The 14,457-nt window shown below is 37.3% G+C and overlaps 1 protein-coding gene across 3 annotated transcripts in view; it reads right to left on the minus strand.

Annotated features, from left to right (window-relative positions):
• The window catches only part of DIP-zeta (Dpr-interacting protein zeta), a 307,293-nt gene that overhangs the window by 67,881 nt on the left and 224,955 nt on the right, over positions 1-14,457 (minus strand). For all 3 annotated transcript variants that reach the window (XM_065228207.1, XM_065228209.1, XM_065228208.1), the window contains exon 8: positions 6,422-6,564. In XM_065228207.1, the coding sequence (XP_065084279.1) occupies positions 6,422-6,564 (143 nt within the window). The remainder of the gene's footprint in view (positions 1-6,421; positions 6,565-14,457) is intronic.

Consider the following 14,457-nt stretch of genomic DNA (forward strand, 5'->3'; position numbering starts at 1 on the left):
GGGTGACGCCTACCTGCAAGACCGAAAAAAAGCGAAAGTTTGGATTTTTTTTTCTCGAAAACATATTGAAAATCGGTTTTCTGCCGTTTATTGAACACACATTAAATGGTACATTGATCAGTCGGTGCTGTAAAAACGAGGTCCTGGTGCCCCGCACGGCTGGTCCCCGTGGACGATGTTCTAAAAAACGCTTTTTGCGGTGCCAACTGCGGTTTGTGATGCAATCATCTGAAATAAAAAAAAACATGCCAAATCGTTGAGCGTGTGTTAAACTAGTCCTTGATCGTTCGGTTTTTTTTTTAATTTTTTTGACTAAATGGCGGCCTTGCAAAGTTGAAGTGCCGATTTTTGATCCTTAAAATTTATCTTTGATCGGCTGTAAAAAATCGAAATTAAATGATAGACGAAATCCGAACGATCGTGGACTGCACAAAATAGTACTGAACAGAAATCAAAATGAATCGGACGAATCGAATGTATACATTTCGAGAAATTTTGGCACCGGTTTTGAAAATATGATTCCGAGATAATCGCGTTTAAAGTTTCAAGTTGGGTTTAGTCCACTATAAGTGAATATTTTTGTACGTCGCATAACTTTCACAATTTTCATCGGATCAACTTGATCTTTTGAGGAAATATTTTTGACTTTTTATACTTTTGATTAGGACAATAAACAAAATCGAATTTTTGAAAGTTAGCAGGTAGGCGTAACCCCTTAAATGCTCACTGCATGTTTATGGTCATTTCTTCGATTAAATTTTATATTTTATTGCAATACCTTTCGTGTAGCTTTCATAGCATCGTATTGTTTATTTATTTTTCACAATAGGTAGCCAGTTTGACAGTTCAATAGGTAGACTTGGCTTCACTCTTAGCGTGACTCATTATACACCGATTCTAGAAAAACCTAGAAAAACCTGGGAAAACATGAAGCAAATTTACTCATCGCTGAGTTCCTGCACTTTATGTGATTTATCAGTTAACTTAACTCAAATTTGGGTCGTTCTTATCGCCGTATATATGTTTATATTATGTTGCATTCACTTCACCATATGTTTTATAATAGATTACCATTAATTATGTTGTATTGAATTGATTTTCTGTTTTATTGGTTTATTTCAGATTATTACATATATGTCCATAATTTTCAGCATTATACAAATATTACTTTATTATTTTTTAAATAGGACGAGATGCGATTGAAACAATTCATAGTACATTAACATTTTAGTTTACCCAAGCAAGCCATCAAAAATATAATTTTTTTTAGAAGCTGATGATGAAGCATAAGAAACAACAGCGATACATAACATTAAATGCATGCTTTTATATGTATGTAATCCTATGCACTGCACCACAATTATACTAAATTATTCATTTAAAAGCAATAGATTTTACTGCATCTTTCGGCCTCTGGTATGTTTAATAGAAAAATAATTTTTATTCTCAACGTTGCAATTTGTTACTTCAAATGGGGTATAACGCGCTCCCCGAACTTAGTGTGCGAAGCATAACCATCAGGCGAGAACCTTTGATATTCAATAGAGAAGCAGCCAAGACAACGCCTAAATGTATGCTTCCGTGGCATGAAATCAGTATACGCATTTTGCCCCTCAGTGTTTTGAAAACAGGTTTTTGTAGTGAACACAAGTAACAATTTTGGTTTTATGGGGTGCTGTAGACTCAAATTTAGACTTGTAGCATGCTTCAAAACCACCATAAAACCTGCAATGTTACTTGGGAAGTAATGAAATTGGGCGGAATGCTTAAATAAAACAGCAAAAAAGGGTTATCTTCCATTTAATTCCACTTAATTAATTTTGGTATCCATGGCAGATAAATACGTATTTCGACTACAATGTGCAGTCTTCATCAGTGTCATTCCCACTAAAGAATTTATCAAAATCTAACCCCCTTAAGTACTCATCTCCTAGGTCAAAAAGTCAAGATCACAGGTATAAAAATGAAACTACAAGGTGTTGAATCGGAACCTACCTAACTAATAAAAACCAAAGATTTAAGTAAAGTAAAGGAGAAAAAATCTCTAGTAAGGAAAATCCCAAAGGCTTGGTAGCCATCATAATGAAGTAATGAAATTGGGTTGTTAGCGGAATGCTTAAATAAAACAGCAAAAAAGGGTTATCTTCCATATTATCTTATTATAATTCAACTTTTTTGTTCCTTGTCGGGTATTTTCATAACTGCGACCATTTTTCTGATCTATTGTGATATATTCCCCATTTTTTCTTTAGCTATATCAAGATGCCGTATCACTATTATTAGGAGTGATCGCCATCGTTTGACTAATAGCATTATCCCAGCACGGCATTATACTTCGAATAAAGTGCACTGCCGTACTGGGAATTGTTCTCCAAATGTCAAAGGGTTCTATCAGCCCCTTGTCGAAGAACTTACGCCTTTTATTGAAAATTGCCGGCCAGTGGCATAGAAAATGTTCCGAGTCTTCCTTTTCTATGCCACAGAAGCTTCAAGTGATAACGGCTCGGACAATGACCTGTTATAAGACCTGCATATATACTAAGATCTTTCTTAGAAAGTTCCAGGATTTTGTGGGTCACAGAAATGTTTGGATTAATAAATCGCTTCGACTGCCTAGCAATGGAAGTGTTCTTCCAGTTTCCTCCACTTTTGAATATTCCCACGCTTTTAGCTCCATTCTAAGAGATGCAGCCGATAAACCACAAAAGGGCTCTGGCCCGATGAACTTATGAGAAGATCCGAGTCTTGCTAGTGCATCAGCTCTTTCATTTCCCTCAATCCCGCAATGACCAGGAACCCAATATAAGTTGACTTGATTATGACAAGACAATTTTTGAATTGATTGAACACACTCCCAGACAAGTTTTGATGTACATGTCGCCGACTTTAAAGCATTTAGAGCAGCTTGACTGTCGGACATGACGCATATATTTGAACTCTTATAGTTTCTACGCAAACATATAACGGAACACTCTAAAACTGCTTGGATTTCTGCTTGGAACACAGTTGGCCATCTGCCCATAGGAACCGATATTTCTATCCCTGGGCCAGTTACTCCTGCTCCCACTTGATTGTTCAATCTTGAACCATCTGTATAAAAAACAATCGATCCTGGACGAAGAACCGGGCCACCAAATTGCCATGAATTACGCCCAGGGTCAACTACTCGAAAAAGTCGATTGAAATTGTATCTTTTCTCCATCCAGTCTTCGTTGTTCCTTACTAGAGAGTTGATACTAACAGTTTTTAGAATCGTAAGATGTCCTCTAAAGTCTCCTTCAAAGAGTTTCACTGACCTTGTAATCCTTAGAGCACACTTTTCGGCTTCTAATTGTACAAATTGATGCAATGGTAGCATATAAAGCAAAGCATCCAATGCCTTCGATGGTGTACTTCTCATTGCACCTGTTATTGAGAGAGTTGCTAATCTGTGGAGTTTTTCTAACTTTCTCTGAACAACACTCTCTTTTGTTTTTGGCCACCAGACCAATGCACCATAAGTAATCCTGGGTTTCACAATTGCCGAGTAAATCCAATGGATCATTTTCGGTTTCAGTCCCCACTGTTTACCGAATGTTCTTTTGCATATCCATAGAGCATTAGTAGCTTTGTTTATTGCCTGCTCTAGGTGCATATTCCAATTAAGTTTACTATCGAGGATTACTCCAAGATATTTGACAGCATTAGAAAGTTCCAAAAGTGTGCCTTTCAATCTTATGTTGTCTAATGAAAATTTCTTCCTTCGGGTAAATGGCACGATAGTAGTTTTAGAAGGATTTATGTTTAATCCTTCCCTATCACACCACGATGAGACAAAATTTAAAGCAATTTGCATTCTGTTACAATCATATTTGTCACATACAATTATGACTATATCATCTGCGAAGCCAATTATTTCGAAGCCATGGGCTATTAAATTTTTGAGAAGATCATCAACTATTAAAGACCACAATAGAGGTGATAACACGCCTCCTAGCGGGCATCCTTTGGTTGCTCTTACACTGATGATAATTCCACTTAATTAACAACTGATGATAATTCCACTTAATTAAGTGTAATTAATTAATAATTCCATTTAATTAACACACGATTCAATGTAACCTACCTAACTAATAAAAATCAAAGATTTTAGTAAAGTAAAGGAGAAAAAAATCTATACAACTCTCTAGTAAGGAAAATCCCAAAGGCTTGTAGGCAACACATTGTAGATTCATGTTTATACCTGTGATCTTGACTTTTTTACCTAGGAGATGAGTACTTAAGGGGGTTAGATTTTGATAAGTTCATTAGTGGGAATGACACTGATGAAGATTGCACATTGTAGTCGAAAAACGTATCTTTCATGGATACCAAAATTAATTAAGTGGAATTAAATGGAAGTTAACCCTTTTTTGCTGTTTTATTTATAGGTTTTTGTAGGCCTTTTCAGCTTCATCAATTTAAACCATTTTCGTTAAGCATATAAATTGTAATATCTAATCCAGCAAATAGATGGTTTTACACTTTTGAATATCGATTCATTTTGTGGATTAACCGAGGATCTTCCTTAGTATGGGCATTTTATCCCCATCTCTCCTACATTATTTTAAAGGGAATTTGTAGATGCGGCCAGGAGGCTAAGGTTTTCCTCATGTATAAGACTCGCAACTTTACACACTGGAATGTCTCTTGAATCAAATATTGCGACCCGTTATTACAACAGGATGTGCTTCGAGTGTACGAGGTTAAAGGAGTCCAGCTTGATCCAAAAGACATCAACCAACCTAATTGTCACCAGTTTTGGCCGGTTGAGAAATGTTGGGCAATTTTGAAGGTGATGCCGAAGAAGAAGGTTAAAGTAATCAAAAACACCAATCAGATGAAAACATGGTGGATTAGGATTACCAAAACGGTGCATGAAAAATGTGTGCGTCGGTTGATGAACCGGGATCCGGTTTATCCCCGGAATGTCTACAAAATTGCGTTGAATATTTTGTTCTGAATATTCCCATGAAATATACGAGTCAACACAGCTTTTCGAATTGTCAATACAAATCCTTAATACACGCAATACTATTATTATTTTTCTAAATGGTCCATGCTTTATGTATTTTAGAATCTAATTGTTCAGTTCAGAATAAAATTGCTATTATGTATTTAAATTCTGTTTCCAGCGCAGCGATGAACTTTTCATATGAAACGATGAGTATTTCCCGTACAAAGTAATCAATTGCCGAATGGTTGCCATTCGATAAACAAGCAATCCCTTCCGCTTCCTCCCTCATAAATCATTCATCTTTTAACGGTAACCCCTCAGCCGTAATTTGTTGACAGTTTTAATTACAATTATTAAATCATAAATTCAAATTCTGATTTTGTTTGCATCCCACCCCAAACAGACGAGCGCATTGATCGTACATGCACTACACATATAAATTCGTCCATTGTTGTTATTGATAATTAGTCAGACGCCTGTCAGCGACTGGAGCAAGGGGCTGTTTTAGCTTTAGTGAACGTGGGGTAAATCGAGATCCAAAACGAGCAAGCGAACAAACGAAATTTCATTAAGTGTTACCATCTGCTTGCCGAGGCTGTATTTCCATCGGAAGGAAGCACAGCACACTGACTCCCCCTCATGTGACACATTGCAAGAGCTGCACAGCACACTGCTGCTGTTGAGTTGAAGCCAAAAGCAGAGAAATAGCATCGCTTAAATCGTTTTAAATGATCACGAAGCTCTCGGTTTCAGGATCTTGAAGCAAGGTTACCATGGGCGCTTTCCAAGAAAATTGTTTACATGTTCTTATCGGATTGGAAAGCGTGCATCTCGTGTGAAGACTATTCCCCTAGTAAAGCAATGATTTTCTGGTAACCTTAGTTCGCAACGGAATGAAGCCAGGACACAGGAATCTTATTCAACCAACCAACAACGTCTGCCGTCGTACCGGAACACACCGACCGGTAAGAAGGCAAACAAATTTCTTATGCATACGCTTTTCTGCACTAGCGTAATTATTTATTCTACGAAAACAATGGCTTTGAAAGCCTTTTGAAAGCTGTTTGCCTCCTGATGAGATTTTCCGATGCTGTTATTGTCAGCACTCGTTATTTATGGCCATGCTTGTGGAACGTTCCGTTCCCACCTAGTGCCTGGAATGCCAAACACTTCTACTTCCTAGAATAACCGAGAGTGATGACATAATGCATGAATGAATGGAGCACTGAGAGAGACGGAGTAGATGCAGTGTGTATGTCAAGGTTTTCCCCTTCCGGATGATCAAGGACTTTAGCAAATTAATTAGGCTTGTTGTCCTGTTCGACACGTGCTGTGAACCAGCATGCAGTGGCTTAGAGCTCAGGAGAAGGTCAACTCTCATTGTGAACAGTACTCAATGTCGGTCGAAGATGATAGGTATGATAATGATTTATTGGTCGTACTCACTGTATATTCGTATCACTCCATCGGTTTCCCCTCGAGGGTTCTTGGCTACACACTTGTAGGTTCCGTAATCACTCTGTAGGATGTGGAAGATGTGCAGCTTCATGTGCGTCTTGTAGATTGGCATGCCAACAGTGGACTCCGTCCTATGAACATGGGGGAAAGGGTATTTGATAGTGAGTATATTCTAGTGAGTACATGTTTTGTGTGGGATTTTGATCGCAATTGATTTTGGGGTTTACCATGCATGTAGACATCTTTGAGAGTGGTTGAAGGGTGGGGACGGCTAATTACCTACCACCCATATACATTATTATAAATATGAATGGAAAATCGTAGACAGTGGTTCACGAACAACCCCTTTGAATTGTGCAGTTTTGGCAAACAAAATTTATTTATTTATTTACTTTAGTCGTCAATCATTTCCTCTATGTGAATTTTTTAATCCAATTAAAATTTCCTGTAGCAATATTCGTCCGTGTTATAAAATATTGTCTTAACCTTGATTTAGTCATATCGAAGAGAAGAAATTCGCTGTGTTTATTATACGCCAGAATCATTCGGTTCATGAGCCCATATTTGGCATAATTTGTACGATAATGATTAGTGACAAACAAAGTTCGATTACGTAGATTCCGCGAAGGTGGTTAAAATTTAGTCTAGATAGAAGAGCTGCTGAATCAATATGATGTGTAATGAGATCATTAATGAAGGGGACCATTGCACATTCACGACGCTAACTGTTTGGACGTTTCTAAGCATACAGCGGGCCTCGCAGGACAGAAGAGGGAATACTGTCCAGCCTAATTTCCTGAGCTTCTGAACCGATTCAATTCTTGCTTCATGTATACTCGGAAAAAGAAACCAAACTACACTGAAACCTCCATTTACGAACCAAAACGGGGGTTCGTAAATCGAATTAGTGCGTAAAAAAAAACCTCGTTATTTGGGATTTACTTCGTAAAAAGAAAACTCGTTATTTGGGATTTACTTCGTAAAAAGAAAACTCGTTATTTGGGATTTACTTCGTAAAAAGAGGTTTTTCAAAATATTGTCAAATACCCCACAATATGGGTATTTTTGGAATCGGAGTGATGTGTAGGGACCGGAAATCGATGTCTGACGCCATTTTGAAAACCAAGATGGCGGCTTCCGGTTACTGAAAAACTTGGAAATTCTGCCAGATACCCCACAATATGGGTATTTTTGGAATCGGAGTGACGTGTAGAGACCGGAAATCAATGTCTGACGCCATTTTGAAATCCAAGATGGCGGCTTCCGGTTACATAAGAACAGAAAAATAATGTTAAATAACCCCACAATATGGGTATTTTTGGAATCAGGGTGACGTGTAGAGACCGGAAATCGTTGTCTGACACCATTTTGAAATCCAAGATGGCGGCTTCCGGTTACAGAAAAACTTGGAAATTCTGCCAAATACCCCGCAATATGGGTATTTTTGGAATCGGAGTGACGTGTAGGGACCGGAAATCGATGTCTGTCACCATTTTAAAATCCAAGATGGCGGCTTCCGGTTACAGAAAAACTTAGACATTCTGCCAGATACTCCACAATATGGGTATTTTTGGAATCGGAGTGACGTGTAGCGACCGGAAATCAATGTCTGACGCCATTTTGAAATCCAAGATGGCGGCTTCTGGTTACATAAAAACAGAAAAATAATGTTAAATAACCCCACAATATGGGTATTTTTGGAATCGGAGTGAAGTGTAGAGACCGGAAATCAATGTCTGACGCCATTTTGAAATCCAAGATGGCGGCTTCCGGTAGCATAAAAACATGGAAATTCTGTCATATACCCCACAATATGGGTATTTTTTGAATCGGAGTGACGTGTAGGGACCGGAAATCAATGTCTGACGCCATTTTGAAATCCAAGATGGCGGCTTCCGGTAGCATAAAAACATGGAAATTATGTCATATACCCCACAATATGGGTATTTTTTGGAATCAGGGTGTCGTGTGGGGACCGGAAATCAATATCTGACGCCATTTTGAAATCCAATATGGCGGCTTCCGGTAACATAATAATTTCGAAATTCTGTCAAATACCCCTCAATATGGGTATTTTTGGAATCGGAGTGATGTGTAGGGACCGGAAATCAATGTCTGACGCCATTTTGAAATCCAAGGTGGCGGCTTCCGGTTACAGAAAAACTTGGACGTTCTGCCAAATACCCCACAATATGGGTATTTTTGGAATCGGAGTGACGTGTAGGGACCGGAAATCGATGTCTGACGCCATTTTGAAATCCAAGATGGTGGCTTCCGGTATCATAATAACTTGGAAATTCTGTCAAATACCTCACAAGATGGGTATTTTTGGAATCGGAGTGATGTGTAGGGACCGGAAATCGATGTCTGACGCCATTTTGAATTCCAAGATGGCGGCTTCCGGTAACATAAAAACTTGGAAATTCTGTCAAATACCTCACAATATGGGTATTTTTGGAATCGGAGTGATGTGTAGAGACCGGAAATCAATATCTGACGCCATTTTGAAAAGATGGGGAAAAGTTCGCGAGTCATAGTGATTTTTTGCGAACTTTTCCATCACTGTTTACACGTCACTCCAATTAAAAAAAAAACACATATTGTGGGGCATATGACAGAATTTCCAAGCTTTTCTTTTACCGGAAGCCGCCATCTTGGATTTCAAAATGGCGTCAGACATTGATTTCCGGTCCCTACACGTCACTCCGATTCAAAAAATACCCATATTGTGGGGTATATGACAGAATTTCCATGTTTTTATGCTACCGGAAGCCGCCATCTTGGATTTCAAAATGGCGTCAGACATTAATTTCCGGTCCCTACACGTCACTCCGATTCCAAAAATACCCATATTGTGGGGTATTTGACAGAAATTCGAAGTTATTATGTTACCGGAAGCCGCCATCTTGGATTTAAAAATGGCGACAGACATCGATTTCCGGTCCCTACACGTCACTCCGATTCCAACAATACCCATATTGTGTGGTATTTCACAGTATATCCCAGTTTCCCAAAATCACAAAAAAACTCGTTATTTGGAATTTACTTCGTAAAAAGAAAACTCGTTATTTGGGATTTACTTCGTAAAAAAAAACCTCGTTATTTGGGATTTACTTCGTAAAAAGAGGGACGTAAATTGAATACTGCGTAAAAAAAGACTTCGTAAACGGAGGTTTCAGTGTATTCTACAAAATTCTAGTATTGACCTAACATATGCAACGTACAAAGTTTTTATGGTATTATGGATCACGAAAGTTATGAAAGAAACGTTTGACGAAACCAAGCATGTTATTTGCTCTGTTTATAATTTCATTATAATGGACAATAAAAGTTAATGCAGGAATCCAACACAATTCTTAAATCTCTAAGTCTTTCGTATTTTTCTATTTGCTGAATACCAAGAGTGACTATAATAATGAGTGTATTCCATTTTCTACTCAAAGCGATAGAATTAAAATGTTTTACATGCAATTGCCAAAAACTTGTATTGCACCAATTGTAAAAGATCAATCTTTCATTATGAAATAGATTCTTTTCATAATGAAAAATTTATCTTTTACAATTGGTGCAATAGAAGTTTTTTTGCAATTGAATGTAAAACATGTTAATTCAATCGCGTTCAGTAGAATCAGAATCTTTTATTTCTATATAATGATTCAACACGAAAATATTGTTAGGGGTTTGAAAATGCATTCTATTTTTCATAGTTCAAGGTAACTGCTATATATAAGTAGGTATTATGGTTATTGTAAGACCATTGTTTCAGTCTTCCCTCTTACCATAGGCCAATGGATTCTCGGCCACCGCAGACTTCAGCGGAAGTGCTTTATCCGGCGCACAATCCACTCAGCTCCACACAGATGACAAACGTGGGCGATTAGTGATTCAAGAGCTTATAGCAGTACAGATACATTTTTCAAAATTCTATGGACATTAGACTGTTTAAAATTTTGAAATTTACGCTCCACAGTGCTCAAACGGTTCCAAATCTGGTTATCTGGTTATCCTCTCAAAATTTGAACTTATTTGGCATAAACCATTTAAAGTTTGTATGGAAATTATTATGAGAAAAACAAACTTTTGTTTATAGTCTTCTAGTCATTTCCCATGATGCACTATTAAGTAGTTCTACAACTTTGCAGAAGATCAATTTTCAGCCAAAGGTCAGTTGATCTCTTATGGCACGACCAAGCAGCTGTTTTGTGGGCAGCACTGTATTCTGCAGTGTTACATATGTAGTAGCCATGATTTTAGTGCTATATTCTACGCCCCAGAAACACCAATGTTGCCTGCTAAACAATTGAACAGTCACTTTTGACTTCCATCGTCTATATCGCACATAGACCAATCCAATTATTAAAATTAGCATGACCAATAGATGGAGGATTGTCTCATATCTCCGATGGTGTTATTACTTTGCTTGATTTAATGATTGTTAGCTAGTAATCAGCGATGGTAGTCAAAAGTGACAGTTACGTTATATCGAGGTATACCTGTAGTATAATTGTGTGGCAAGTACAACTATAATCTACAGGGAAGTCGAGAAATTTTCCAACCCGAAAAATCCCTAGACCGCCCTGGGAATCGAACCCAGCCACCACATTGCTTTGTAGCTGCACCTTTACCGACTGAGCTAATGGAGGCCCGTGTGATAACAACGGCACTGCTATAAATCCAACAATTTCTTCACACAGACAGAATGCGACTGAAATTTTGATTTATTGTCAAAATTTCAATCGCATGAAAAGCCCAGCTAAAATGAAGGAAATTTATCAACATTTATTATGCTCATCCTTTTCGGTTATTCTGGCAACTGAAACAAGCTGGGACGAAAGCGTAAAAAGTGAAGAAATCTTTGAAAATGCCTTTAATGTATTCAGAGACGACAGAAATTTTCATGCAACACAGAAGAAGTCAGGTGGTGGAGTTCTTATAGCTCTTTCGGCCAATTTTAACTCAGAAATTATCTTTACACCAAAATTTACAGAATTTGAGCATATTTGGGTGAAATCACACATAGCCGGTGAAACGCACGTGTTCGCCTCAGTGTATTTTCCACCAGACCATGCTCATAAAAGCACTTATGAAGCCTTCTTCCAAAGTGCTGAACAAATTCTATCTGACCTTCCTCCTGAGGTTAAAGTTCACATCTATGGAGACTTTAATCAACGCCATGCTGACTTCATTCTGGACTCTGAAAATGAATGTATCTTACTCCCAGTCGTTGGGGATAATGAAACATTGCAGTTCATTTTTGACAAAACTGCTAATTTAGGACTGAACCAAATTAACCACATCAAAAACCAACAAAATTGCTATTTGGACTTTTTACTAACGAATATTTATGAAGATTTCTGTGTGACCGAATCATTAAATCCACTGTGGAAAAATGAAGCGTTTCACACAGCAATCGAATATTCTTTATTTATGCATGAAAACCAAAGACCCAACGACTGCGAATACGAAGAAGTCTTTGAATACAAATTAGCAGGCTACGAAAAAATAAAATTTAAATTAAACAGTGTCAATTGGCAATTAATTTTAAGGAATGTAGGAAATGTCGAAATTGGTATAGACGTGTTCTACAAAATTTTAACAGAAATAATTTCGGAAGAAATACCTTTGATAGTTCGGAAAAAAAACTGTAATCTATTGGCAAAATTTTTTCAAGAAATTTATACGACATTTTCTGAAGAAGATCGTGACCGCGATTACTTTGCATTTTATCCAGAATTTTCAAGGGACATTGGTCTCAATCAACTTCAAGTGCAGGACATTTTGCAGGCTTTAAAAAATTTAGATGCCTCAAAAGGTCCTGGACCTGACGGAATTCCTCCAGTATTTATTAAATGTCTAGCAATGGAACTCACTGCTCCATTGTTTTGGCTTTTTAATATGTCCCTGGAATCCGGAACCTTCCCTAAAATTTGGAAAAGCTCATTTCTAGTACCTATCTTTAAATCTGGTCGAAAATCTGACGTACGTAATTATCGTGGTATAGCCATTATCTCTTGCATTCCTAAGCTTTTCGAGTCAATTATCAACGAAAAATTATTTCTCCAAATCAAAAATAGAATTACTGACATGCAACACGGCTTTTTCAAGGGTCGTTCGACCTCGACCAACTTACTTGAATTTATAGACTATTCATTGAATGCAATGGATAATGGAAACCACGTAGAAGCTCTCTATACAGACTTTAGCAAGGCATTTGACCGCATTGACATACCAATGTTACTCTTTAAACTGCAAAAAATTGGAATTAAGTCAGGGCTCCTGAAATGGCTTGAATCATATTTAACTAACCGCCAACAAATAATTAAATTCAACGGAAAGAAATCGAGCCCAATTCAAGTCACTTCAGGCGTCCCCCAAGGCTCTCATTTGGGACCTCTCCTTTTTATTCTATACGTAAACAACATATCTTACATTCTCAAAAAACCTAAATTGCTTATTTATGCCGACGACATGAAGCTCTTTTTGGAAATAAGAAATGAAGAAGACATCAATATATTCCGGAATGAAATACACATATTCTACATATGGTGCAAAAAAAGTCTACTAGAATTGAATGTAAAAAAATGTAACTTAATATCATTTAGTAGAAAAAGAACAACTTCAAACATTTCAATTGCATTAGGAAATCAAACTGTAGACAAATGTGAAAGAGTTAGGGATTTAGGAATTATCTTAGACTCTAAGCTAACTTTCATAGACCATTACAATACAATTATTCACAGGGCAAATAACATGCTGGGCTTTATCAAGCGCTTTTGCTATAACTTTCAGGACCCTTACACAATTAAAACACTATATATTGCCTATGTGAGGTCAATACTGGAATATTGCAGCATTGTATGGTCTCCATTTTCAATCACGCACGAAGAAAGATTAGAATCAGTACAAAAACAATTTCTATTATACGCTCTTCGTAAATTAGGTTGGACTTCATTTCCTCTTCCATCATATGAAGCACGCTGCATGCTTATAAACATACAAACATTAAAAGAGCGTCGTGAATATGCAATGGTTTCATTTGTAAATGATATCGTTTCGCAGCGAATTGACTCAACAGAACTTTTATCAAAATTAAATTTCCATGCACCCACTCGGCAACTCCGAAATCGAAATTTATTTGCCATAAAACATCATCGCACAAATTATGCAAAATATGGGCCATTAAACCGCATGATGGCCTCTTACAATAAACACTGCGAAACCATTGACTTTACAATGTCTCGGCATAAACTAAAGCAATATTTTTATTCCATATGAAATAACAACTCATAAAAGAAAAGACAAGAAAGCTGACACTACTTTTTTATATAAATATATATTTAAGAAAACAAAACTGTATTAGTTGTACTAGTCTACGCTGGTTGACGAAATAAATAAATAAATAAATAAGCTCTGTAAGTACCCAAGGACGAAATCACCTAATTCATCAACTGTGCAACTGTACAGTGGGCATAAATTGACAAAACCGCGACTATAATTGAATATCTCGGCTGCCAAACGGTTTCAGTCAACATGTGAAACATATTCTCAAAGGAAAAAGTCTGCTGAATCGATTGGTGGGGATCTCATTGACCGGAAACTTTTGCGTACCGAGATAGAGGGCCGGGATCAACCCGAGTTCCCAGTAAAGTAGGAAATGCCACTATCTATCGACATAACTTTACACTTTACTTAACGTATATTACTGGAAATTGATAGTATTAAGTATATATGGTGTAAAGACACCATATACGTCCTCAGAAAAATTCTACTGGCCTAAAGAAGTATCCGGAACGACCTATAAAGTGACCACATTATTAAAATTGTCCTAGAACCTTGCGATTTTCGCTATGTTTGTTCAGAATCATGAGTTCAAAGCGAATTTAATATGAAAACTATATTTTGGGGCATAGTGGCGATATTCTGGTTCTCCGGATAATCCGGATTGACCGATAAAGGAGCCACGTTATATTTTTTTTTTTCTAGAACTCTTGTTTGTTCAGAATCACTAAATGAAAGCGTATTCA

The sequence above is a fragment of the Ochlerotatus camptorhynchus genome, unplaced genomic scaffold, assembly GCF_037179485.1.
Source record: "Ochlerotatus camptorhynchus isolate MF236.1 unplaced genomic scaffold, CSIRO-AGI_Acam_v1.1 ptg000284l, whole genome shotgun sequence".
NCBI classification, from domain to species: domain Eukaryota; kingdom Metazoa; phylum Arthropoda; class Insecta; order Diptera; family Culicidae; genus Ochlerotatus; species Ochlerotatus camptorhynchus.